The sequence below is a fragment of the Daphnia pulicaria genome, chromosome 8 (assembly GCF_021234035.1).
Source record: "Daphnia pulicaria isolate SC F1-1A chromosome 8, SC_F0-13Bv2, whole genome shotgun sequence".
Classification (NCBI taxonomy): domain Eukaryota; kingdom Metazoa; phylum Arthropoda; class Branchiopoda; order Diplostraca; family Daphniidae; genus Daphnia; species Daphnia pulicaria.
Genome location: NC_060920.1, coordinates 11,679,801 through 11,704,663, shown reverse-complemented (window position 1 = coordinate 11,704,663; position 24,863 = coordinate 11,679,801). Strand labels below are relative to the sequence as shown.

Below are 24,863 nucleotides of genomic sequence, written 5' to 3'. Positions count from 1 at the left end.
GCGTCACAAAGAAGAAACGTTTAAAAGTAACATGAAAACAATGTAAGGTATTGGCCGTGAAGGCGCACTATCCGGCCAACTCATGTGTAAACTTCTTTCATTGTTCACGGAATAATGGTCTAATAATAATGAAGAAATACCTTACATCTTCGGATCTTTCCCTCTGTTGTTTACATCTGTAGAAAAAAAAAAAGTCTTAATTCAAGTCCGTGGTTTCCTCTTCGCTCACGAACTGTATCTCACAAATAAAGACCGCAGTGGTCTTTATCTGTGGTCTAATTCTAATTCCCATTCTCCCACCGCTTGGTTACGTCCAGTTGGCTCCGCCACTAGTCATTTATGACTTCAGCCCCAGCAGACGAAAATATTAAATTTCATGAGTTGTTTTTCTTCGAATGTGGTTCGATGCCATCTATGCGAGCCACTGTTATTAATATAGTGCTTGAAAATGAGAACTATTCAACAACAAAGTTATTAAACAAATATTCATGGAAGCGTCAGAAAAAAAACGAAAGCGTACGGTAATCTCAGAACGAGGATTCTCTGGAGCAATTGGAGGATCTTTAACACGAGCGATGTGCCAGCCGTTTGATGTCCTCAAAATAAGATTCCAAGTCAGTGATGTTATTTAAATTTAAATTTATCAGCCTTAAGATTGATTGATTTTTCATTCCTTTAGGTTCAAATAGAACCCATTAGTAAAACAAATAGCAGTGCTGTATATAGAGGTATTTTTCAAGGACTGCAACATATTGTTAAGAGTGAAGGATGGACAGCTCTCTGGAAAGGACATGTTGCTGCACAAGCTCTTTCAGCAACTTTTGGTTTTGTACAGTTTGGTTTGTTTGAGGGTATCACCACATATGCCTTTGAAAAATCTCCTGCACTAAATTCAGTGCAATCTGGAGTCAATTTCTCAGCTGGTTTTGGATCAGGATGTTTGGCAACCATAATATCCTTTCCTTTTGACACTATTAGAACAAGACTTATAGTACAAGGAGAACCCAAGGTAGCTAATTTGATTTAATAATTAATCAATATATCAGTGATTAATTAAAAAAGTATTTTAGATTTACAAGGGTGTGATTGATGTAGTATCAAAAATGTCGGCCAATGAGGGGGCTCTATCTCTGTACCATGGGCTGTCACCCACTTTGATCCAAATGGGGCCATACATTGGTTGCCAATTTGCAATGTATAAATTTTTGGTTGAAATATATGATCAAGCTATGGAAGAAAAAAGTGCTGGGCTAAAAAGTCTAACCTGTGGGGCTGTAGCAGGAGCATTTGCAAAGACTCTTGTTTATCCACTAGATCTGGGAAAGAAACGTATGCAGTTGCAAGGTTTCTGTGATAGGCATCAATATAAAGGGTATTTAGGTTTAAAATGTCTGAATGCTTCTTAAGAAATTGTCTCTATTATATTATCTGTTTAGGCTATTCGATTGTCTTGCAACAACAGTTCGAAATGAAGGATTGGCTGCTTTGCTCAAAGGTTTTCTCTTTCAACTTTAGAATTAATAAAAAAAATTCTAATTCAAATTTTGTACCTTTAGGTCTTAGTCCTAGCCTGCTAAAGGCTGTTTTCTCATCTGCCCTTCAATTCTATTTCTATGAAATTACTTTGGAGTTTCTCACTAGGTCAAGGTTCGAGTATATACAAAAATGAATTAATTTGTAAATTAAAAAAGAATTCATTGTATGTTTTAGGTGAAATATTAGGCCAATTAAATTTTCAACCAACCATTTTGTCATTCATATTTGTCTGAAAATGTAAATTTTCTTTTATACTATTAAAGAATTTATTAGATTTAAACGAACAAAACATGTCTTACGGTACATTCGTCGAACATGTGCGCGACTCCATCAAGCAATTATTTTTTGAAATAAGCCGAGGGCTTTGAATTAGGGGGGTTTCTTTCTGTAGATTTTTCTTTCCGTACGAGTCCACCATATGATTTAGGTTGAAAATATTTCGGATCTAGCGGCTCGTCATTTTCCCTATAAGAGAACAACTGCAAGTCAGCGCTATCTTACTTTAATTAAATTTAAATGAGCTCACCTATTTTCAAGGGTCTGACCCAACTGCAATGGAGAAGCTCTTATTGTTGACATGGGAATTTTAGGGCTAACGCTGTTTCCGTCGTTTGGCGTTGAAAACCATTGCGGATTCCTGGTTGTATTCTCTGATCTTAGCTGAAGGTCGTTCAGTTGTTTGTTGAGATAGGAAATAACTAGACAAACAAGATGCGTAAAATCACTATAAATAAGGCGCCAATTGATTTAATTACTCTGCTCGTTGTTCTTGATGGCCGACTCTTTTTCTTCATTTTTACTTCTCAATTCTGCAACTTCATCGTTTAATTTGCCTTGTTTGTTCAATTCAGCGCGAAAACGAGCGATTTCGTTATCTCGTTGTTGCAGTATTTTTTCTTGTTCTGTAGCGACTTCAGTGCGTGTTTTCAACTGAACAACAATGAAAGTTTGAAACTGTAATAAAATAATAGTTTTAATTTGGGATTACCTTCTGATTTGACACCCGAATATCGTTTTGCAATTTCCTTATTATATCATTTGCTTTAATGAGTTCTTCAGTCATGGTCTTTACTGCGCTTTCGCGCCGAGAAATAACACTATCCTTCTCTTCAATGATACTGGTCAAACGAACCTTTTTAATTTAAATGATAAAAATGTAAGATGTATCTCACTGTATTTAATCATGAGAGATCCAATACCTTTTGTTCTTGTGCTGAGGTCAAAAGATCCTGCTGTTTGGCAAGTAGTATATCTTTATCCTTTAGTTCCTGTAAATCCATCATACAAAAATGTTATAAAATGTGCATTTGAACGTGAACAAACCGTACGTAAATGACATGGTAAATAACTTACTTGTTCCAGCACAGCTACTTTTGTTCGTAGTTGATTCACTGTTCTTTCCTTGCTGTGAAAGTCTGCATCTAGACTAGCTCCACGGCGACGAGCTGACGTTAATTCTTGTTGTAAACGATTACATTCCTCTTCAGCTTTTAGTAATCGAGAAGCTGTATCTCTATATGTATTCATAAAAATATTAGACATGAAAATGTGTTTAAAATCCTTCAAATTATTACTCTTACTTGACATGATTGTCACACTGTGAATTTTTCTCTTTCAGGTCTTTGATTTGCTGTAAAAAATTTTTCTCTTTTTCTCCAGCATTCATCTGGTGCTGTTTAAGTTGCTGTTCAAGGTCCATTTTAGTCTGAAGAAGGACTTGCTTCTCTGTTTGGTATTCTATTTTAAGTAATTGTTGCATGTCTTGTAGTTTTGACTGAAAGTCACACTTCAGTAGCTCTAGTTCAGCTGTTTTCTGTGCATTATTCTTTCTTTCAATGTCAATTTGTTGTTCCAAGCCTTTGAGAGTTTGAAGGTTGCTCTCTTGCTCTTCCTTTAATTGCCTAAGTTTGAGTGAGAGGTGCTTCTTTATTTGTGTTTCTCCTCCTTCAGACAGTCTTAGAGAAAGGTGACATAAATGTTTGAATGGATTGGTCTCCACAATTTCAAAAACAAAACATGGTTTTGACATCTCATTCTGATACCGAATAAGAATGAGAAATCTTGTAAATAAAATTTGTGTTAGAAAATTTGATGATTTTTCCAAATCTAAAACTGTAGTTCATACTTTGGAGATTCTGTCTGATGTTCTGTTACACAGCGTTCAACTAGTTGAACAAATTTGGCTGGGAAGGATGAGAAATCAATTAAGAGTCCTTGCTGTGATTTCAACACAGAAAAATCCTCTTCTGACATTCGGAGGCTGTAGAAAATGTATGGATCATCTTCATCAGTTATTTCAATTTGTAAATCCTGTTTTATGAGAAAAAGACTCATGGGTGATGTTTTTGTTTGGGAACATGGAAAATTTAATAGAAAACCTTGCGAAAGGAGGTGGAAGACATTCCAGATGAAATCAACTCCACAGACAGTCTCAGGAAATGCTTTCTCTCTTCTGTTGCGGACAATTGCATTTGTACAGGCACCATATTTTCAAAAACTTTATCAGATTCAGAAGGTCGCATTCCTATGAAATTTGTTGGTGTAATCGGGCTTTTCATTCCCCACGTAAATGGTTTCGACATTTTTATAATTTCAACTAAAATAAAAATTGGTGGAAATTCATGAACCACAACACCTCAACCTTTTCCCGCCTTCGGAAAGGAATGGAAAGTGGACAGAACGGGGCTTGGTTGCCAATTTTCTTTCTAAAGCTCTTACGCTTTATCGAGATTCGATTGTTATTTAAATTTTTTTTACATAATTCCTAATTCAGAGGTTATTTTCATATTTTGTTAAAAATAAGCTCTTTATAAAGTTAACTTTGGGCTGTTGTCCTATTGTTTTTACTTTATATCTATTCCTTCCAAATAAAAAAGATCAAGAAAAGTTTGTTGTATCAAATGAAAGCGCAAATGCGCAAATGAAAGCCTTTTCTTAAGAAAAATGAATGGCGTTCTTTGTATGGAAAGCCGGGTTCCAAGCACGAAAATTTTTAGAAAAATATTGATCTCAAAATACATGTAATTATAGGTACAAAGGCTAACATATAGTGTTAAATTTACATAGACTATCTGACTATGTTACATTGTCAAAATTACCAACCCGTCGTCGATGATACTTAAAGAAGACCGTCTGTATGGAACAGTCATGTCAGTAATGTTGAAATTCAACACTGTTTTGAAATTTTTTTTTCTGTCATAGAGATAGAGAGAACATATTAATTTGTTAAACCGGTTTTTGGTGGCTCCTATAACATCCAGAAAGAAGACTGCTGTGATTTACAAAATACACCTCTTTAAACTTAAAAGAACAATGAAAACAGCAAAAAATCTTCTTTATATCTATTAGATTATTTCAAAACTATGCTTTATTTCCATCATCTGCAACTGATAATTGATTTTTCTTAAGCTCCTTGGACAGGTCGATTTGTTGCTGCAACATATACAAGTTTTCTGCTCTCCTTCGTTTTTGCCTCTCAATATCACGTATTACACCTTCGTGTAAACTTGTCCTACGTGAATTTAAAAAAAAGGTTAAGCTTATTAGTTTATAAATATATGAAATGTGACATTGTTACCGATCAAGATTTTGCTTGTAGTGTACATAATAGACTATTCCGGCACTTACGATTACAGATGAAGCCAACGTTAACTTAGCTACTAAACTCATACTGATGAATTCAACGGTACAAGAAAATCAAAGAACAAACTTTCATGAGTTTTCTACTGGTCCTTGTTTGTTTTTGTAAAATTTTTTTGAACACTCAAAATTGCAGAAGAAAGAGAAATAAAAAGTTCGTCTGCCATTAGAAAACTGCAAGGCTGCCACTCATACATTCCAAACTATCTGAAAACCCTACTTTTATATTTATAAAATTAAACCAGTTGAATTTATACGAAATAATTTTAAAATAATAAAATTATTTTTTAGTTTCTTGAATGTTGTGAATTCAGACAATTAAGTAAGTGAAATAAAATGTCATAAAGAAATGAGACTATGTGGCAACAGCTTCGTTGTCAGGGCCGGAACAAGAAACGCTCAATTCTCTTTCATGTCAGCTATCCTCTAGAACTGACCAAGAATCATGGGTGAGTACTGTTAGCCGATTTACAATTGTTAAGAGATTTTATGTGATATTTTCTTAATGTGAGTGAGTATAATTACACATTGAACAAGTCGTGAATTCATCTTGAATAAGTTGAGTCAGTAATAGCATTGTATGATGCTTTATTTAGTAACTGATAAAGTTACTGGCATTAGATATACACGTGCTGTTGAGCCGCCATCTTGGTCTGCAACTTACATTTAACTTGTCTTTATTTTTTTACAGGTAAACCACGAGGATTGCGTACTGCTCGTAAGCACGTGAACCACCGTCGTGAGCAGAGATGGCACGACAAGGAGTACAAAAAAGCCCATCTTGGTACCAGGTGGAAGGCTAACCCTTTCGGAGGTGCATCTCACGCCAAGGGAATTGTGCTGGAGAAAGTGTAAGTTCTGATTCCACTTGTACCATATTGTTCCTCAAACTGATTTTAAAATTGTATTTCAGTGGTGTTGAGGCTAAGCAGCCTAACTCTGCCATCCGTAAGTGCGTTCGTGTCCAGCTCATCAAGAACGGCAAAAAGATCACAGCTTTCGTCCCCAACGATGGTTGCTTGACTTTCATTGAAGAGAACGACGAGGTTTTGGTTGCCGGTTTCGGTCGTAAAGGCCACGCCGTCGGTGATATTCCCGGTAAGATACCTAGAGTTTTGACAGTTGAACTTGTTTAAAAACGATAATTATTATTATTTTTTTTTTTTAAATTTTTAGGTGTCCGCTTCAAGGTAGTTAAGGTTGCCAATGTCTCGCTTTTGGCCTTGTACAAGGAGAAGAAGGAAAGACCCCGTTCTTAAATCGCTGTGTATTTTTCATTTAATACATCAGTTGAAAGCGATCCCATTTGTTCATTGTTTATTCAACACTCTTATATCAGGGAAATTTGATCTTAATTTTCCGAAAGTAGAGGGAGTAACTAAAACATCTAACGCCAAGTATTGTGGATCTTTAGTAGTGGAATACTTAACGACGGTAGCTTCCTTGTGTAACCAACTGGAAGTGAGAGTATTTAAGTTAGACTCTTGGTATTAAATTTTAACAAATTACCTATATTCGGTTCCTCCGCTGAGCACCATAAGTCTAAGATACCGACGATTAGTAATTTCTAGTACTTTGGTTTGAATTAAATCCACCAACTCTTCCAAACCTTTTAAAAAAGTGAATAAGAAAACGTAACGAAATCGTAATTACAAATACGCATACCAGTTCCATCTTTAGCACTAATATGCAAGTCGGAATAATCGTCTAACTCAGAAGACATTTTGTCGATTTTGTTAGCCACCTGAATAACGGTTTTGGTTGAATCGATATTCAGTTGTTCGAGTGTATCTTTCACAGTTGCAACTTGGTTTTCTACGTCGGGGTGGCTTATGTCTTGTAGATGTACTAATAAATCCTATCAGATTTAAACAATAAAATACGATCTCTTTAATAATGATGAACAAAAATACTAACTGCGTCAATAGCGTCACGAAGAGTTGAGTTGAAGGCAGCAATCAAATTTACTGGTATATTAGAAATAAATCCCACTGTATCTACCAGCAACACGGTTAAATTGCACGGTAACTTCATACCATGAACGGTTACATCTAATGTAGCAAAAAGTGCATCCCGCGGCGTAATTTTTGAATCACCAGTTAAAGACTTTATCAAAGTTGTTTTCCCTAAGAAATAAAAGAAAATAAGGAAAAGAAAACGAGAATAAACAGTAGCGTCACTGCAATCTCTGCAAGTTAATTACCACAATTAGTATACCCCACTATCGCGACCACCGGAAATTCTCTCTTCTTTCTTTCACATTTCAGAAGAGTTCGTTTCTTTGCCAATTTTTCCAGCTCTTTTTTAATTTTTATTTCTCTTCTATCAAGTAAATGAAGTTGTGAATCACAAAAAGATTCACCACTCCCTCCTTTGGAGCCTCTACTTGTATTTTCAACTGGTAAGTTATTTTTTGTTCCTTTTTGAAGACCTACTAAAGATGACCTACAGGATAGGAAGGTGAACAAAAAATATGTAAATAAAAGATGTTTTTAAAAAATTTGAAATAAACCTCAGGTATGGAATTTCGGCAAAAGCCACTTGTAGTTTCGCTTCCCTTGTTCTGGCTCTATCTTTGAAGATTTGCAATACCACTGAATATCGATCAAAGACTGGAACTCCGAAAGCCATCATCAGCTCCCTGAAAAGTGGTGTTGGAAAAAAATGGAGCAAAGGACATACGATACGAAATATGATTTTCTAAAGTTAGAATTATCCATACCTACGCTGAATACCCCGGAGAACGTTAGTACTAACAAAAACCGCAGATATATTGGGATTGGCCACAATATTTTTCTGAAGACTTTCAAACTGTCCACTACCAAAAATAGTTTTCTTTTCAAGGGATTCTACTGGAACTTTTATTGCATCAACACCTGTTAAAAATTTTCAGCATATGGACATGAAGCATGTATCATTCTTTTTAATTTAAGCTATACTGTACATTTCCAGTTTGGAAGAGAGTCAACAAGGGCTTTAGCTTCTTCCAGCATGAGGTCTGGAGTTGTTAGCAGATTTTTCTTGGGTCCCCATTTCACAAAAGGCTGTAGAATAGCTACTTGATGTCCAGCATCTGGAAGGAGATGCATTTTATGAACCAGTTCTTCATAGTCATGAATATCTTGGTTATCTTGTTCAGACACAAGTTCAAGTTGTAAATCATCTTCTGCAGATTTCCTATATCCTATCACTGCACTCATAGATCTCCAGCACATTAAATAAATTTGGTTTTTCAATTTGACATGATTCTTCTGTAAACTACATGTTTTCACTTGATTTACTACACTTGCCAGTCTAATCAGATTTATCATCATTTTCAGAGAAAAATGTGTGCTTGTCTTCAGCAGCTAACCAAGCAGCTTGACACGATTTAGCTCTTACTGAGGTAACCTGAAAGCCAACCACAACAGCTACAAAACTTGAAACCAATATATTTCCACTAAAGGTGTAGGGCAGCTTCTTTTTCAGAAGATATTGCGAACAGAATGCTGTGGAAAATCCTAAAAGTTATTAGAATACGGTGTTATAGTTAGAAAGCGTAATGTATGCTACTTTGACTTTTGAATTACCCAGTATCGAAGATGAAAGACCAGTGAGTAAAGCTCGGGACATACACTCTGTAACGATAAATATTTCTGTAATACAAAAAAAAATAGAAACGCTTCTTTTAAATTACCTGTGTATGAACCAAATGCAGGATAGATTTGATTATAACGTGACTTAAGTTCATTAATGTTGTTCATTTCAGGGACAACTTTTGTTTTAAATGTTTTTATTCTCTCAGACGACAGCTGATCTTGCGTCTTCTCCAGGGTTGTCAAAACTGAAATGAGCTGGTTGCAAATGCAAACTTCTCGCTCCCAAGTCCCAACCCCTTCTATCCAACACAGCAATGACAGCACGCATCACGCATTATCGGCTTAGGGCAAAAGAAAAATTATAGCAGTTAGTACTAATTTATATTACATGGTTACAATTCAGCAGTAAAATCAAAGTAAACAGTTTCCCCCTGCTTAAAAGACGAGATCATAATGTTGGGAATTAAGGAAACATCTTTAATCAGAAATATATAGTACACTGTAGTACATACTATATCTGTCTTTAAACATATCCCAATGTAGTAATGTGTTTTCCACTAATATATTTTACATATTGAAATGAATTTTTTTGGCGCACTGCCGGCACAGCACCGAACAACACAATACACCAACTTCCCTAAAAAAAAATTGATAATAGTTGGAAACAATGTATTTCCTCATTTTTAAGGCAGTTTTGATAATTTGATATGAGGAGCATGTTGTGTATTACTTACATGACCACAATCAGGAAATCTACACATATTTTGTTGTGTTCAATTACAGTTCATCTATCAATGTTCAGCTATTTTCATCCTTTAAATTTTCTTGGGGAAAGTCCCTGCTTCACGCTGAGAATCCCATTTTTCTATCCAAGAATTGGGGCAAACAGATTTATACACCTTCTGAAAGTACTCGCAAGGGGCAAAATCTTCACCCTTGATCTTTTGACAGCGATGGAAATCAACATAGCTTTGCCAGCAGTATCTAAATGATTTACATATAATTAGATTACAAGCTAAGTGGTATGATAAGATATTGATACCTGGTCTGATTCTGATTGGGGAATCGGGGGTCAAATGGGGCCGTAACGAGCTCTTCAGTAACGATAGCCGACATTTTAGTGACGAAACTGGTTAATGAATCTAGATTTGAATAATCGAAAGGGGTTAACATAGAGAAACTATGTAGTTTTCAAAGAAGTTTCGGCACTAACAAGACTACGAAAAACTTCGAAAAAACTTTTTAAAATCCAAAACTCTATATCGTGCAGAACATAAAGAATCCGAAACACACATCCTGTGAGTCTTGTGAGAACTTTGAATCAAGAAAATTGGAATACAAAATCTGCCTCCATTACCTGATGGCTGATACACGTAGACCACCAATCTAAAGCTCAATGCCGATCAGTAAAGAAAGTAAAGATGGTGGCTGGTTAGCAGCAATCTTGAAAAAGACATCTGGCGGTCAGAATATAAAACACATTCCTACGATGTTGACAATATTTTGTCGAAATCAGCTGCGTAGAAATTTGGAAAACAAAGAAACGTCGAGGAAGGAACCAGTTGGATCTAAGTGCTTCGCAAACTGGGTTTCGTCATTCCTTCCCTTCAAATAGTCTCACACTAAACATTTTCAGGAACACATCAAGCTTTTATTCTACAGAATTCTATTAATTTAACGGATGAGTCAAATCCGACAAGAAAATGACTCCGGAGCAGGAGGTTTTTTCGTCAACTTTAATCAAGATTCCACGTAAATAAATCCAAGTTGTGGCAATAATTTGGCGAATACAATTATTTCATTTGTTGTTATTAGGTCATTGGCTGTGGGAACAAAAGTCTGTTACAGGCTATTCTCCCTATCTTCTGTTGATCGTTTAGACCTTATCTATGAAAGCACCAGCGAGTTAGATGAAGATGCATGTCTTGTTGAAAGACTATTTTCTAGCAGTCTTGTTGCAGTAGTAAGCTTATCCTCTCCACGAAAACTGAAGGTTTGCCACTTCAAAAAAGGAACAGAGATCTGCAATTACTCATATTCCAATACTATTTTGGCTGTAAAACTCAATAGAGCTGTAAGATTGATTTATTTTATTTGCAAGTATTCTTACTCTAAAATTTTTTAATTTTATCAATTTTAAAGAGACTTGTAGTATGTTTAGAAGAATCACTGTACATACACAACATAAGGGATATGAAAGTGTTACACACCATTCGTGACACTCCTTCAAACCCCCAAGGTTTATGTGCTCTATCTCCCAACTCCAATGAGCATTGCTACCTAGCCTATCCTGGATCTGCAACTATTGGAGAAGTTCAAATTTTTGATGCCTATAACTTGGTAAAATAAAAATATCAATTTCAGTATTTCATAATTTTTAATTTGGTAAATCATTACAGCAAGCCAAGACAATGATTCCAGCTCATGATTCTCCATTGGCTGCAATTGCGTTTAGCATTACGGGAACGTTGATTGCCACTGCCTCGGAAAAAGGTACGGTCATACGAATCTTTAGGGTTGATGATGGCGCTCGTCTTCATGAATTCAGGAGAGGAGTGAAACGCTGTGCCACTATCTACAGTTTGGCCTTTAGCGCTGATTCGCAATACCTAGCTGCGTCATCAAATACCGAAACGGTTCACATTTTTAAATTAGAAGATCCGTAAGTTATTGTCGTATTTTGCTGTTCGGAGTATTTCGCTTTGACCTTTGTCACAATGTTAACGTTTTACCATTCGACGTTTTTAATGTAAACAACAGTCAACGTCCTGGATCTTCTAGTGAAGAGCCCCAAGGGTGGATGGGTTACCTTTCTAAGGCAGTTTCGGTATCTGCAAGCTATCTACCAACTCAGGTGGCTGATGTTTTCAGTCAAGGTAGAGCCTTTGCCACCGTCCACCTCCCATTCCAAGGCATTCGAAATGTCTGTTCCCTCGCAACGTAAGTACTGTAAGCTTTTTTAACATATCAAATGATACAAACCTTTTTTTCTAATTAAGGATTCAAAAAGTCATGCGTTTGTTAATTGCATCAGCGGAAGGCTACGTTTATGTGTATGAAGTAAACCCTGTCGAAGGAGGTGATTGCACATTGCTGAAACAACACAGGTAACAAGAAAAAAATATTTCCACATTATTACGTCTTGAGTTAACTAATTGCTATTTTTTAGATTGGACGGATTAATTGAGAACGGGACCGAAAATTCTCATTCTGACGGTTACAGTGGAGCCCATGGGAAAGCAAAACTGGATGCAGCAGGTGATTAACAAATGGGGAAAAAATCACTCTGATTTCGGGTGGTGGCATCAGTAGAAGAAGCTATTTTTGTGAATTCCCTATCGATTCCTTTATTTTTCAAATAAGAACCAATATCAAACGGAATGTCTTTTTTATGTTGATGCGGTAATTAATACGCCGCCGCGTGGTAATATGCAGGTAGCTACGCGCTCATTGTCAGGGGACGACCCTTCTCTCAGATGACAGGTATCCTATCCCAATTCAAAGAACAGTTTAAACAAAAGATTACTTTCGACTTTGCTTAATTTTTTCTCTACACTTCTTTTTGTTTACTGATTTCTCACTGTTCCGTGGCGGGCTTTCGTAGCTGATTGCCTACCAGGTTGGGGCTCATCGTTTCTCCCTTTATTGGTCCACTGTTTACACTCCCTTATCTCTGGTTACTCCTGCTTTGCATGTGATTTTTAGCTAAATAACTGTCGTGGAAAAAAAACGGGCGAAATTATTTCGGCTCTTGTGACAAGCTTTTAAGGGTGTGCATGTATTTGAATACCTTTATTTTTTAAATTTTTTGTTATTCTATCTAGTCTTTTCCACTGCACCCTAAAATACACCAAGATATTAACTGAATAACGCTTGAAAATTTCACAGATTCTGAAAAGTTCCACGATATGGAGCGCGCCACGGAAACTCCACCAGCTAATCCTCTACGCTTGGACGACGAAGGGGAATTTCCGCCCATGACTCAAAAACTGGATTGAGTTTCTACTTTGTTCCACATACTTTAACTAGGATCATTTTGTACCTTCTTTCGGAAATGTGTCACAGTGTTGAACTTCACTTCTTCTCCCAAGATGGTACCTTTGAAATGTAGCCACATTTGATTTTCTCTCTCTTTCTTCAAGTATTGGGTTAAAACCTTGCTTCTCCATTAGTTTAGATTTACTCCCTGTCGTCTCATTTAATAATCGAGAATAAGATTTATTACTTTTTTTGTTCTACTGATGTCAGTGTGTAAATACATTTGGTCGATAAATACTGATACGCTTTAGCATTGTTGTCTTAGTATTACAAACAAGATTCAAACTTCCTTGTGTGTTATGATAAGGAAAAACTAATAGGGTCAAAACTCTCAGGTCTCGGTTCATCCGCAGACCAATGAGCATGCAAGCAGGAAAATTCATCGACGACGGAAGGGTAATATGATATTTCTTAACAAACCTATTTGTATGTAGGCTTTTGGACCAAGCCATTCTGTGATCTAAAAAATACGTGTACATGTATTTTGCAACCTGAATGTAGAGAAAGCACAAAATTCTTGGTTTATTTAGTTAATTACCGCGCATCAGCTGAATTTAATTATTTTAGGAACAGGTCTTGACGTCTTGTAAAATACATTAGTACAACAAAAAGACAAAATTTCGTACTCGTTACGACATTCACTAAGTTTCCTTTTATTTTGTTTCGAAAGCGCTATTACTTATTGCGCAATAAAAGTTGACCGACTGGAGCTGGAGTAATATTAAGTTCCAATCTTTCAGAATATATCAGGGATGAAAGGGCGTATTTTAATGGCGTAATGTTAGTTTTTTACTATGATATAATGCCCCGTGAACCTTCAAACACAATTTGTGAACACATTGAGGGTTCACGACGGGTGAGTCACGAACACACGATAAAGCGGTTCGTTTTGTTTCAACAAGAAAAGTTCTTAGCCCGAGGAAAAAGCGCTGATTATCTGTTACCCAATTTTCCATATACTTCATAAAATGTGAAAATAGTAAGCTATCTCGAGGATAGTGTGCGTAATGCTAGATAGCGATATGGTCTCTTCTAGCTTGTCGATTATCTGGTTAAAGAATTACAACATATACCCGCAAATAATACAGTTGAATGAGTAAGCATCCTTTTCTTCCATATTTGGTAGTGATGCATATCAGTGACTCAGTGCTCTGCTCTCCTTCTTTTTAATACAGTTATATAACTGTATCAATTTCCAAGAAGAGGTGATTTAGTGATACTTCATGACTTCATGAATAATAAAGTAATCGCTCCCGGTGAAGCTGTATCTTTTTTTTTTATCATTGAAGATGAAAATATGGATAGGTCTGAGACCGTTAATAAGCAATTATAATTTTTAATGCGCTTCCAGCTACAATTCTGAATGTTAAGTCGTTAAGTTAAGGCTTGTTTTGCTCTAAGCAAATTAGTTGGAAAACTGCCATCTACTGGTTTGGGCATCAACGGTCTGATCTCATCCGGGTGCAATATACATGGTGGCTGTAAACAAATGTCTTCGTGTCAACAATTCTCTCCGTTTCATTGAACGTTTTTTGTGTTTCACAAGAAAAAAATCGTTGTAGGATGTAAGCGTATCTAAGATCGTACCCAGGAGTAAGATTTTGGAAATGGCAGAGACTTTTAGTGACAATTCAAGTGATTCAGCAGCAGAAATTTCGAATACGGCTACCGTTGGTTTCAAACCACAATCAGGTTGGTATTACCCTTAATCTTCTAGTGTTTGAGTAAAATCTCGTTATTTCAAACGTTTCTTCTCGTTTCTTCTTGTTGTGTGTATCTTAATTGATACAATCAATCTCTAGTTGTTTTACTTTTCCCAAAATTTCTATCTGTTATACAAATTTGGTTTCTCAACAGGTCTGCAACGACTAGATATTATTGGTGCTTCTCCTAGAGCACTAGACGTTGTCAATCTTTTAGATTCCCATGTTGTTTTATTACCTGGAGGTAGAGACCCTAATGGTCACCCACTCGTCACATTTCCTAACATAGGGAGTTTAAGGGAAAAGGTTGGAAGAGAAGATTACAAGAAGGTTCTACATTATTTGGCTTCTATTACCAGGTTGGTGAATCATATTTGTTGGAGAAATGTAGTACAAACAAATAATTTCTTTTCTTTTGTCAAGTCCGGAATGCCAAGAAGTTGGTTTTACTGTCATTATTGACACTAGAGGCTCTTCTTACAATGCAATTAAACCAATATTAAAAACATTAGAGGAAGGGAAAATCCCTAATTTAAAAATTAATCATGTTTACCTTACAAAGCCAGATACATTTTGGCAGAAACAGAGGACTTTGCTGGCCAAAGGAAAATATCGTTTTGAGGTTTGCATTAGAAAACTGGCATATGAACCAAAGGCTAATTCTTTAATTTTTTTTTCTTCATCTAGACTGAAATGCTAAGTCTCGAAGGATTGGCAAAAATAGTTGATTTAAGCCAGTTGCCATCTGATCTAAATGGAAATTTGCAATATAATCATCAATCATGGTTGGAGATGCGTTTGGCTGTGGAAGACTGCTTGTCCAAAGCTAATGATTTACTAGATTCATATGAGGATGTGAAAGACCAAATGGAGGATTTGGTTACTTGGCTAGAAGATTGGAAATATGGAGGCCACGAAAATCATGGCGTAGAATATCTTAAAGACAATCTGCAAAGACACACTGAAATCCGTAAAAGGATTCGGAATGAAACCGTAGAGCAATTGCAAGGTTTAGTACACAATGTCCTCCAAAGGTAATTTACATTTTGAAACGAAGTTCGATGTATCAAATTTCAATACATAATCTTATTTTTCAGGATAAAATCGGACCCATTTCTCAATTCAAATCCTGAATTCCATTACAGTGTTATCCTATTAACTAAAGCAATGCACGCAATTCAAAAAGCGTATGGGCACGTGTGTGATTCTTGGCAGCAAAGAAAATTACAGTTAGATCAAGGAATTCAACTTCGAATGTTCGAAGCTGACTGTCAAAAGGTACCAACTAAAAATGTGCACATTTTTCTCTTCTTTATCTCATCTTGCCCTGAAATTTCACGCTCGCTTAACAGATGTTTGATTGGATGTTCCAATCACGAGAGGAATTTCTTATAAACTATTTTGATATTGGAAATTCTCATGTTTCGTCCAAAGAATTACAGGAGCATCACAAATGTTTTTCTCTCAGCTCAATGGTGAGCTCAACATAAATAATTTGATAAATGGTTACCTCGCCTAATAATGCATTGGTTGAATTCATTCAGGATATGTACGTTACGGTTAACCGCCTCCTGTCTCTGGCAGGGCGTCTTTTAGACAGCCGTCATTTTGCGTCTTCCTCTATACGACAAGTGGCTCTTCTTCTGGAAAAAGGGTGGAAAGAATTTGCATCACTTCTCGATTTACGAACTCAGGTTTTAGGCCTGAGCGTAACCTTCCATCAAAAAGCTGAGCAGGTAACATTAGGAAAAACATGTAGGGCTCTGCACCATTTTTGTCTTGTTATTAAACAATAACTTTACTTTTCAGTACGTAAGCAGCGTTCCGGTTTGGTCGCCGCAGTGTGATGATGTAGCACCCAATGGCGCTGGTGCAGCCAATCCGAACGAGGGCCTGTTAGAAAATGCTATCCATCACCATCAATCGCTTTACGAGCTCATGTGCTTGAACTACACGGAAGTATGAAATCAATCAAGTTATCCCTTCGCCATGAACGATTTATTTAAATATTGATTGTGTGATAGGTTCATTCGACTAGCAAGAAATTACTTTATCAACTAGACCATTTGGTACAGCTAGCCAACCAAACTAGAGCAGACGCTACTAATGAAAAACAGGTAACAATAAGAAAATCAATCGTCCTAGGCATTAATGGTTTAAATCAAAACGTGTATCGAATTTATTATTAGACATATCCCAAGCCGAAACCATGGCCATTATCATCAAACCCTGCCGATGATTACTCAAAAGGTGCCTCTCATGTTTTGGCGGTTATTCATCAAATTTTGAATCATCATAGGTGAGGAAATTTTGTATTATTACGTTGCGAAAAAAACAAATTAAATAGCACTTATTCGGTTATTGTAGGCAATTGGAACAAAAGTGGGGCCTGAAGAAAGTCAAGTTGCATCAGAAGCTTGCGCTACGGTTGTTCCAGGACGATGTGAAACAGGTACTCGATTGGCTTGAAAATCACGGTGAAGTCTTCCTGCGGAAAAATGTTGGAATTGGACGGAATTTGGTGAAAGCAAAATCATATCAAAGAAGCCATCAGCATTTCGAATGCGTCGCTCAAGTAATTTCAACGATGGAACTTTTGTTACATTTGCCAACAGTTTCTATCACGTTTTTTGAATCTTTCAGAACACTTTTACAAATGCTGAAAAACTGTTGGCTGCAGCGGAAGAATTGGCTCAGACTGGGGAATGTAGTCCCAATGAAATATATGCCGTTGCTCGACAACTAGAGCAACATGTTGGGTAAGTTTCACGCCTTTCTTTTCACCTCTATTGTGACTTGGCTTTGACTTAGTGTTCGATTGTTTTTGTACCGTTTCATCAGTCGTTTCATCAACCGCGTGGCTCAAAGACGCCATGTGTTGGACTTAGCGGTTTTGTTTTACACACACTTGGCGGAAGTCACTGCTTGGCTTGAAAGTTTGCGGCGCCATTTGTTGGAAGATTTGAATTTCAGCACCGGCACTCCATCGTTAGAGGACACTCAGGTAACTAAAGTGGTCATCGCGATGAAATTTGATTCCTTTCCGATGCAACTGACTTTGAAATGGATGCATTTCCTTATCGGGGGGGGGGGGGGGAATTTCTTGACAGCGGGTGTTCCTCAAATCTGTCAATGCTTGAATTATTAATTTCATTTGCAGAATATCCTGGAGCAAATGGCTTTACGCAAAGACTCAACGACGGAAGGATGCTTGAACACACTAGCTGAAGGCACTTCGTTGATTGAACAGTTGAGGTTGGTCTCACCCCTCTAGCTTAGACCTTGAGTTTACTATAGTATAGTAATTACCCGTTTCTGATTGTGGTTTTCTTTCCCTTCGCTGTGAACAGCGCTGTTGGGCAAACGGCGGAAAACGACACTACGGGTTCTTTCAGCGTGATCGAATCGTCAATGGAAAGACTGAATCAGTTGAACGAGGAGGTTCTGACGTTCTGGAAAGACCAAAACATAAAACTGGAAATGTATATCCAGTGGAAGCATTGGGAACGAGACGCCGTTGAAGTACAAAACATTCTTTACATTTCAAATAATCGGCACTGTTTATACAAAATGTACTTTCTTTTTTTAGGTTTCTTCCCAGTTGGAAATGTGGTCTCAAGAGCTCAGCGCGGCTCAGAATGGGACTGAAGCTCCTCCCACTGGAGTTAGCGGAGACGTTATGGGAGATGTTGCTCGTACAGAGTCCCTCCTGCAGCATCACAATGATTCATTGAATCATATGCAGAACGCCGTTTTCAATATCCTCCAACGCGGACAGGAGATCCTTCACATGTTGGAGACTTCCAATCCCGATGCTCAATTGTTGCAAGGCTCAGAATCGCGCACGCAGACTCTATTGGAAGCACTTCACAAGTCTCGGATGGATCTCGATGATATAGCTGAAGTCAGACGCGTTAGTCTTGAACTCGACGTACAGATAGTTCACCTGCAAGTAGAAGCCAATCAGGTACACGACTTGATGACAATCGCTTGTTCGACGTTTGTAATCTTTCAACATGTTGTGGATAAATGATTTTCTAGGTCATGTCATGGATTCGAAACGGAGAAGCCATGCTCTTAGCCTCCCTTTCTCTTCCAAATAATTTGGCCGAAGCCGAACAACTGCGGGGAGAGCACGGCCATTTCCAGGTGGCCATAGAGCGAACGCACGCATCGGCTAATCAGTGTCTCAGAAAAGCTGAAACCCTCCTTCACTCGACGTCGGGGGGACTAAGCAACCCGCAGCGGCAAACGCTCAGCGATATTATTAATGGCGTGACACACAAGTGGCAAAATCTCGTTCAATGTGCCGAAGAGAGACACAAACTCGTTACAGCTAGTCTCAATTTTTACAAAACCGCTGAACAAGTGAGTTGGATTATTTACCTCGTTCGCTTTCCAAAAATTAACAACAACATTCGTTTGTGTATCAGGTGTGCTCTGTGTTGGACAGCCTTGAACGCGAGTACCGCAGAGAAGAGGACTTCTGTGGATCGGCCAATGCATCAGTCAACCATGTGATAGGTATAATCTTAGATCATAAAAGCAATCGTGAGAAAATTGTGCTCACGTTGGATTGTCTTATCAGATGAAAACGTAAAATTGGATGTCATGCCTCAACTGATTCACCGCCATCAAGAACAAAAAGAAAACTTTCTCAAAGTATGTATTTTTATAGCTTTTTTGTAGCGGTTCCCCCTGTCAAATTTTACTGATATTGCGGAATTTGTTTTTGTTCTAGGCTTGCACTCTTGCTAGACGTACGGCTGAAACCTTCCTCAAGTATTCCAGTCGCAGCCTTCAGTTTTACTCTTTGAAGGGTGAAGCGAGTTATCGAGGCCCTGAACAAAGAGTTAAAGGTTCGTTTAATTGAACACACTTTTCGAGAAATAATTTGAAGATATCGGCAACTTTTTCCTTGTTTTTGTTACATCAGGTATTTTAGAAAAGTTGCTTAGTCAAGAAAATCGAGTGCTGGAAGTTTGGTCGGGACGGAAAAAGCGATTGGATCAGTGCAGGTACGTTTTCCTTGGCGGCTCCTAATTTGAGCGAATGATCAAGCGTTTAACCTATTTCTCGTGATCCGATTACAGCAATTTTAGCGCATTCATTCGGTCCGTCCGCCAAGTGCTAGACTGGCTGGCCACATCCGGAGAGAGCTACCTGTCTTTGCATCCAATCAGAGATATAAAAAACATTTCCAAGGACGTTGCTCAGGAATGGCTGGAGGACAATAAGAAGTTCAGAGAAGAGGCCAAGGTTCTGTTGTTCTATTCCATGTCCAAATAGATTCCACATGCCCAATCAAAACAGCTATATCTATTTGTTTTCGTCTGTGGGCAAGACACCGGAATCCAATTCTAATCGATTCTTCTATTCCGTTTCTCTCCCCCCTGCAGGAAATTCGTGATAAAGTCAAATTACTTTTACAGCTGGCCGAAACATTGCTGTCTAGTGGGAATAACGTTCACACTCAAGCCATTAGTCATTGGTCCGACAACGTCGACCTGAAATACAAGGACTTTAGCTGCCGTATCGACCAACTAAAGTAAACAATATTTTATTTGGTTTGGCGAGTTTGGTGACGTTTCCAATATCCCCCTCGTTATTTCAGGTTACAATTGGAAGCCCGCCTAGGCATTACGCTGGCCAGGTCACCCACAGACCCCAAACCAGAGCTATCTATCCCCTCTCAGCCGCAGCCACCACCGCCGAGTCAACAACCGGATGATGGCAAGAGAAAATCGGCTCGTCGAAAGGAGTAAGTCTTGAAATTGATTTTTAATCCTTATTGTACCGAAACGATTCTCCCTTTTTCGTTGGCCGATAGGAAAATCTAGTCGAGCAATACCTTAGTCCATTTATGTATATGTTCTGATACCTTTATCCTCTTGTCAGGTTCATCATGGCTGAGCTATTGCAGACAGAACAGACTTACGTCAAAGACTTGGAAATCTGCATCAAATTTTACTTCAATGCTCTGCGTAACCAGAGCAACGAGTTCAAAGCGCAGCCAGGCCTGGTCAACAAGGAGGACGTCTTATTCTCCAACATGAAAGATATCCTGGACTTTCATAAAGATACTTTCCTTAAAGAGCTCCAGAAATACGAAGCCATGCCAGAGGATGTGGGCCATTGTTTTGTGACGTGGGTGAGTTTTGGCAGCACAACCGATCGATGAATGTTTATTTTCTTTGCCGCCACTAAAAATTCGAAGAATAATCCAACCCTCCTTAAAGTTTGGCCTCCCTTGGGTGTATCTTTTGAACAAGCGTTAATCAGTCGAACCTCGAACTTGTTTCTGTGTGTCACCCCGCAGGCCCAGAAATTCGACATCTACGTTCATTACTGTAAAGATATGCAGGAGTCCAACGCGGTGCTAGTCCAACACGGGGGAGTACCTTTCTTCGAAGCGGTTCAGAAGAAATACAACATTGAACATCCCATCAGTGCCTACTTGATCAAACCGGTTCAGCGAATCACCAAATACCAACTTTTGCTGAAGGAGCTACAAAGCTGCTGCGATGAAGAGGGTAAAGGAGAGCTGAAGGTGAGAGTTTTTCAAAGTGGTTTCAAACGACGAGGGGAGTGGAGTCTGAATTCCGGTTTGTGCTAACATTCCAACTCATCTCGATTCGACGAATGCAGGACGGACTTGAAGTGATGCTGAACGTCCCGAAGAAAGTAAACGACGCACTTCACGTCTCGTTATTGGACGGTTGCGATTTGTCGCTCGACAAGTTGGGAGACGTCATCATGCACGACACCTTTCAAGTATAATCGGATCCGCTTTTAATTATCATTGTTTGCCCATCTGTGAATCAATGGGGCTCTCTCGTTTGTGTGTGCATGTCGATTCATTTTCAACGGTCGATTTCTCCTTTCTCCTCTGTGCGTTCGAAATAGGTATGGGATCCCAAGCCTTTGATCCGGAAAGGTCGTGACCGGCATCTATTTCTGTTCGAGTTGCATCTAATCTTTGCCAAAGAAGTCAAGGACTCGCAGGCAAGTTATTGTAGTTCTAGTCGTAGTAGTTTTGGGTTGAGAGGAGAGAGAGAGAGAGAATCGGTGGCGCCGCGGTTAAAAGCGACCCGCCCAACAGTGTGTGTGCGCCGAATCCATTAATTAACCTGCCTCCTGTTGTTCCTGACAGGGCAAATCAAAGTACGTGTTTAAACAACGCCTGTTCGTGAGCGATGTTGGCGTGAACGAGATCAATGAAGGGGGAGGCGACGAGTGCAAATTTGTCATCTGGAGTCGAAGGTCTTCCTCGTTACCCGACGGCAAAATCATTCTCAAGGTTCGCATACCCCAACCCGATACCTAAACGCCATCATTGTCATTAGATAAAGGGCGCGTTAATCACAAACATTTGATATCTGAATCGCTGCACAAAAAAAAATGCGGTAATTAGGCCAATTCCAGCGAAGTCAAGAACGCCTGGGTCCGCAAGATGAAAGAAGTGGTGCAGGAGTCGTATCTCAATAGCGCTCTTCCGCTCTCCAACGTCAGTCTCGAGCCCATGCCCAAAAGCCCGCTGAAAGTGAGATCGACTGCGCAGCGGACCAGCAGGTGAGTGTCACTTTTAATATTTGTCCTTTCTATCCTGAAGCGCGTTTCCTGTCTCTTCCACCCCATTTCGCCTTAAACGGGAAGAAGTCTGTCAAAACAAATCAGTCGGAAAAGGCGAAAAAAATAAAAAGACAAATGGTTTCACTGAGACTCACGGTCGAAACAAAACAAAAAAAGAATTATGGATTCCCGTTGTGAGATGGGAGAATTTTTTTTTTTTTTTTTTTTTTTTTTGTTGGGGGGGGGGGGGTGGAGGAAGAGGGATGACTCACTCTGTCGTGCGTTCAATCTCTCCTCCCCCTCTCCATTACGAATCGGATTTTGGGTAGTGCACAATGTCTAGGTATGAAACCGAGTAGGGCTTCCTTTTCTATCTTTCCCGTTTCGCAACACATTTCTCCGCCGATAGGTTGTTTCTCTCTCTCTCTTTTGTTGTCTTCCTGGGCAAGGTTTTTTCCATTCGTCTTCGCCTTCAAGGAGATTGCGTCAGAGATTAGCGATTTTTTCTTTTTTTATCTCCTTCTTCAGCATTTCCTTTGTTTGGGCTGGGCGATCTCTGACGCTTCAATATTTTTCTCGTTAATTAATACCCCGAATTTTCGTTTTTTGTTTTTGTCGATCCGCAGGGAAATGGAGGATCACAATGAGCTGGACGACAGGAATTCGCTGACGTCGCACGGCTCGGCCAACGCTGATAACGACAAGGTAAGACCCCCATTCCAATTTGGTATAGACTGTAGATGTTGATACTTGTAGAGAGAGAAAAAGTGCATGCATAAAGTCAAGCCTGAATCGTGCGGCTGCAGGCTGTTGCGTTTCCTTTTTGCCCCGTGGTTTATTGTTAGCTTAGGCTGTGTAAGAGAGGCCCCTCAGGTGCGGGCTAGCCTTTAAATCCGGAGGGGAGGAAGAATACGAAAGAAGAAGGATTGTCGTCATTTCGCTTTGAAAAAGAAAAGGGGGAAAAAAAAAGTCTGGGGAAAAATCTATCGCTCATTTAGCGACGTTTTTCGGGTCCTTTCTTTCCCCGGATATCTTTTTTAATCTTTTGTGAAGAGAAAATAGTTGACGTCCAAGCTTTGGTGATTTTTGACATTAAAAGCATGCGACAGTTAATTGATTATCCAAGCTGATAAGCCCCGACTCCATTTCTCTTTTTCCTTTTTTTTGTGTTTGGTTTTATTCTCGAAAACAGTTAGTTCCGCGTTGTTTCTTATTTTGTTGTTGTCTAGTTATGCCAAAGACGCAGATTGTCACGGCTAGTAGCCAAAAGGGGAAAAAATTTGTCGGATGTTTTTATCAGTTCACAGTGTATCACGAGAAAGGGCGAGGAGGAGGAAGAAGAAGAAAAGGACGGACTTGACATGGTTGAAATTGCTCACCCCATGTCATATTTCAAAAAAAAAGATCCTGGGATGAATGCGTAATGGCGTGGTTGAGATTCCGTGATCCGCCGAGCGTTGCGCGGAGCGTGGGCGCTCCCCAGCATCCCCCCACCATCGCATTTCCCGTGATTTTGTGCTGTTGAAGACATGATCGCGTTTTCGTAGGCGGCGAATGCGCTCTCCGTATTGATTATTAGGCGACTGACTCTCAGTTCAGGACTTGGCGCTGCAACGTTCGGCTCGCTGAGAGTTGTGATCTGCTCTACAAGGACCGACTCTCAGCGGGCCAAGAGGCGGGCCAGATTATGGAGGACGTATGTGCGAGGGAATGCGATAGAAAAAAAAAATCCTGTTTTTACTTTTTGCTATTTTTTATTATTTTCATGGGGTAACTGTGAGATGCGTCTCCTATTTTTTTCTTCTTCTCCTTCTTTTGCTCATCTGAAATCGAAAGACGTCGTCTAGTAGTAGGACATGGCCTTTTTGTGTGTACATTCGCTCTAGTCGTGTTTCCATTTGCTACGGCAGCGGGTCGTGTGTAATGGGAACGATCCTACTTCTTTTTTTTATTTTTAAGGAGTAACTCTAGACGGGCCGACTAGACTGAACAAGACGAGGGAGGAGGAGGAAAAGTGGGATATAGAGTAGCGAAAGTATGGCAATCCTCGGCAACGATATAGAGCTGTCTCGCCATCTCTTTTTTTTTCCCCTTTTCCCGTTCGACGCTGATGAGGTCCATCGATCTTTTTCTTTTCTCCTTTTTTTCGCTCGTGGGGGGAGGAGCCTCTCCCTGTTATCCATGTATAATATTTCTTTCCACGCCGTAGTCCAGACTCTTGGAATCCGCACAAAAGGATCAATCCTGCTGCCGTTGTTGTTATATTCACTTCTATCGGCGCGGCATTATCGCAGGCAACTTTTTTTTTTTGGGCGGGTTGGGGGCTGGACTTTGTGTAAAGAAAGCAGCTCGAGGCAGTCGGGTAAATCAGGATTCAGCTGGACCAATCATGTAACGTCTATCACAAACCCTCGACTCGAATGGCCAGCGCGTAACAAATGTGAGCGGAACTAGAGTGGGACAGAACGAACGCCTAGTCTAACGCAATCCGGACCGACGGGTTCGAGGATGAGTTATGACTGGAAACAACACAAGGCGAAATCCGGCAACAAATCTGGTCATTTCCTACTTTTTTGTTTGTTTTGTTTGTTTTGTCCTCCTTTATACCCGGGACGGAGCTGCCTGCCCTCGTACACGTGTTTCTATCTTACAAGAGATAAGACTCTGCCCAAATAGCCTAGCCGTCACCACAATTCTCCGAGAGATATGGAGGATTTATTCCCTCCCAAAAAACGAGCAGTAGTAGAGGGGTTCTGCCGGCCGTCCGGCTGCTCAGTTCAGTGCAGTCGTGCAGTCG

At 39.2% G+C, this 24,863-nt stretch overlaps 8 protein-coding genes across 14 annotated transcripts in view; 4 read left to right on the top strand and 4 right to left on the bottom strand.

The window, feature by feature from the left end:
• The first annotated feature begins 245 nt into the window (after positions 1 to 245).
• Positions 246 to 1,760, top strand: LOC124311308 (mitochondrial thiamine pyrophosphate carrier-like). Of its 3 annotated transcripts, none has more exons than XM_046775748.1 (6): positions 246 to 614; positions 680 to 1,009; positions 1,071 to 1,372; positions 1,437 to 1,495; positions 1,557 to 1,641; positions 1,711 to 1,760. In XM_046775748.1, the coding sequence occupies exons 1-6, from the start codon at positions 489 to 491 to the stop codon at positions 1,712 to 1,714; spliced, it is 906 nt and encodes a 301-aa protein (XP_046631704.1). In that variant the 5' UTR covers positions 246 to 488; the 3' UTR covers positions 1,715 to 1,760. The 3 variants fall into 3 exon arrangements, with proteins under 3 accessions (XP_046631704.1, XP_046631702.1, XP_046631703.1); XM_046775747.1 differs by having other exon boundaries at positions 247 to 614; positions 1,557 to 1,647; XM_046775746.1 differs by having other exon boundaries at positions 1,557 to 1,760.
• Positions 1,679 to 4,228, bottom strand: LOC124311083 (spindle assembly abnormal protein 6 homolog). Of its 2 annotated transcripts, XM_046775371.1 has the most exons (10): positions 3,915 to 4,228; positions 3,662 to 3,846; positions 3,117 to 3,596; positions 2,890 to 3,049; positions 2,736 to 2,804; positions 2,525 to 2,668; positions 2,292 to 2,466; positions 2,063 to 2,234; positions 1,836 to 2,001; positions 1,679 to 1,765 (listed from the first exon to the last, which is right to left on the bottom strand). In XM_046775371.1, the coding sequence occupies exons 1-9, from the start codon at positions 4,116 to 4,118 to the stop codon at positions 1,875 to 1,877; spliced, it is 1,716 nt and encodes a 571-aa protein (XP_046631327.1). In that variant the 5' UTR covers positions 4,119 to 4,228; the 3' UTR covers positions 1,679 to 1,765; positions 1,836 to 1,874. The 2 variants fall into 2 exon arrangements, with proteins under 2 accessions (XP_046631327.1, XP_046631326.1); XM_046775370.1 differs by having other exon boundaries at positions 1,679 to 2,001.
• Positions 4,229 to 5,519: 1,291 nt separating this feature from the next.
• LOC124311490 (40S ribosomal protein S23) lies at positions 5,520 to 6,475 on the top strand. Its single transcript, XM_046776013.1, has 4 exons — positions 5,520 to 5,624; positions 5,867 to 6,026; positions 6,089 to 6,273; positions 6,352 to 6,475. Exons 1-4 carry the CDS (start codon positions 5,621 to 5,623, stop codon positions 6,432 to 6,434), a joined length of 432 nt encoding a protein of 143 aa, XP_046631969.1. The 5' UTR covers positions 5,520 to 5,620; the 3' UTR covers positions 6,435 to 6,475.
• A 2-nt stretch (positions 6,476 to 6,477) lies between these two features.
• LOC124311156 (putative GTP-binding protein 6) lies at positions 6,478 to 8,390 on the bottom strand. The gene is made up of 8 exons (XM_046775497.1): positions 8,120 to 8,390; positions 7,898 to 8,051; positions 7,688 to 7,816; positions 7,379 to 7,620; positions 7,093 to 7,301; positions 6,841 to 7,033; positions 6,685 to 6,784; positions 6,478 to 6,630 (listed from the first exon to the last, which is right to left on the bottom strand). Exons 1-8 carry the CDS (start codon positions 8,388 to 8,390, stop codon positions 6,486 to 6,488), a joined length of 1,443 nt encoding a protein of 480 aa, XP_046631453.1. The 3' UTR covers positions 6,478 to 6,485.
• A 31-nt stretch (positions 8,391 to 8,421) lies between these two features.
• Positions 8,422 to 9,359, bottom strand: LOC124311525 (transmembrane protein 141-like). The gene is made up of 3 exons (XM_046776055.1): positions 8,852 to 9,359; positions 8,745 to 8,792; positions 8,422 to 8,675 (listed from the first exon to the last, which is right to left on the bottom strand). The coding sequence occupies exons 1-3, from the start codon at positions 8,916 to 8,918 to the stop codon at positions 8,470 to 8,472; spliced, it is 321 nt and encodes a 106-aa protein (XP_046632011.1). The 5' UTR covers positions 8,919 to 9,359; the 3' UTR covers positions 8,422 to 8,469.
• A 102-nt stretch (positions 9,360 to 9,461) lies between these two features.
• Positions 9,462 to 10,213, bottom strand: LOC124311539 (cytochrome c oxidase subunit 6B1-like). Its single transcript, XM_046776073.1, has 3 exons — positions 10,111 to 10,213; positions 9,796 to 9,895; positions 9,462 to 9,737 (listed from the first exon to the last, which is right to left on the bottom strand). Exons 2-3 carry the CDS (start codon positions 9,867 to 9,869, stop codon positions 9,569 to 9,571), a joined length of 243 nt encoding a protein of 80 aa, XP_046632029.1. The 5' UTR covers positions 9,870 to 9,895; positions 10,111 to 10,213; the 3' UTR covers positions 9,462 to 9,568.
• Positions 10,214 to 10,295: 82 nt separating this feature from the next.
• Positions 10,296 to 13,028, top strand: LOC124311185 (WD repeat domain phosphoinositide-interacting protein 2-like). Of its 3 annotated transcripts, XM_046775553.1 has the most exons (10): positions 10,296 to 10,505; positions 10,569 to 10,827; positions 10,896 to 11,093; positions 11,153 to 11,415; positions 11,514 to 11,693; positions 11,753 to 11,860; positions 11,923 to 12,011; positions 12,189 to 12,236; positions 12,358 to 12,372; positions 12,642 to 13,028. In XM_046775553.1, exons 1-10 carry the CDS (start codon positions 10,435 to 10,437, stop codon positions 12,749 to 12,751), a joined length of 1,341 nt encoding a protein of 446 aa, XP_046631509.1. In that variant the 5' UTR covers positions 10,296 to 10,434; the 3' UTR covers positions 12,752 to 13,028. The 3 variants fall into 3 exon arrangements, with proteins under 3 accessions (XP_046631509.1, XP_046631510.1, XP_046631511.1); XM_046775554.1 differs by lacking the exon at positions 12,358 to 12,372; XM_046775555.1 differs by lacking the exons at positions 12,189 to 12,236; positions 12,358 to 12,372.
• A 1,166-nt stretch (positions 13,029 to 14,194) lies between these two features.
• LOC124310817 (triple functional domain protein-like) overlaps positions 14,195 to 24,863 on the top strand; it is a 41,399-nt gene continuing 30,730 nt past the window's right edge. Inside the window, exons 1-31 of one of the 2 annotated variants that reach the window (XM_046774840.1) lie at positions 14,195 to 14,483; positions 14,649 to 14,853; positions 14,918 to 15,116; positions 15,182 to 15,528; positions 15,592 to 15,772; positions 15,847 to 15,969; positions 16,039 to 16,230; positions 16,304 to 16,453; positions 16,519 to 16,611; positions 16,684 to 16,793; positions 16,862 to 17,069; positions 17,138 to 17,253; positions 17,336 to 17,498; positions 17,655 to 17,749; positions 17,845 to 18,016; positions 18,084 to 18,461; positions 18,536 to 18,862; positions 18,928 to 19,018; positions 19,083 to 19,156; positions 19,236 to 19,353; positions 19,431 to 19,512; positions 19,588 to 19,753; positions 19,894 to 20,042; positions 20,109 to 20,255; positions 20,393 to 20,645; positions 20,814 to 21,044; positions 21,143 to 21,268; positions 21,401 to 21,499; positions 21,648 to 21,794; positions 21,909 to 22,066; positions 22,693 to 22,771. In XM_046774840.1, coding sequence (XP_046630796.1) covers positions 14,399 to 14,483; positions 14,649 to 14,853; positions 14,918 to 15,116; positions 15,182 to 15,528; positions 15,592 to 15,772; positions 15,847 to 15,969; positions 16,039 to 16,230; positions 16,304 to 16,453; positions 16,519 to 16,611; positions 16,684 to 16,793; positions 16,862 to 17,069; positions 17,138 to 17,253; positions 17,336 to 17,498; positions 17,655 to 17,749; positions 17,845 to 18,016; positions 18,084 to 18,461; positions 18,536 to 18,862; positions 18,928 to 19,018; positions 19,083 to 19,156; positions 19,236 to 19,353; positions 19,431 to 19,512; positions 19,588 to 19,753; positions 19,894 to 20,042; positions 20,109 to 20,255; positions 20,393 to 20,645; positions 20,814 to 21,044; positions 21,143 to 21,268; positions 21,401 to 21,499; positions 21,648 to 21,794; positions 21,909 to 22,066; positions 22,693 to 22,771 — 5,064 coding nt within the window. In that variant the 5' untranslated portion in view covers positions 14,195 to 14,398. The remainder of the gene's footprint in view (positions 14,484 to 14,648; positions 14,854 to 14,917; positions 15,117 to 15,181; positions 15,529 to 15,591; positions 15,773 to 15,846; positions 15,970 to 16,038; positions 16,231 to 16,303; positions 16,454 to 16,518; positions 16,612 to 16,683; positions 16,794 to 16,861; positions 17,070 to 17,137; positions 17,254 to 17,335; positions 17,499 to 17,654; positions 17,750 to 17,844; positions 18,017 to 18,083; positions 18,462 to 18,535; positions 18,863 to 18,927; positions 19,019 to 19,082; positions 19,157 to 19,235; positions 19,354 to 19,430; positions 19,513 to 19,587; positions 19,754 to 19,893; positions 20,043 to 20,108; positions 20,256 to 20,392; positions 20,646 to 20,813; positions 21,045 to 21,142; positions 21,269 to 21,400; positions 21,500 to 21,647; positions 21,795 to 21,908; positions 22,067 to 22,692; positions 22,772 to 24,863) is intronic. The other variant, XM_046774842.1, reaches the window with a different exon arrangement.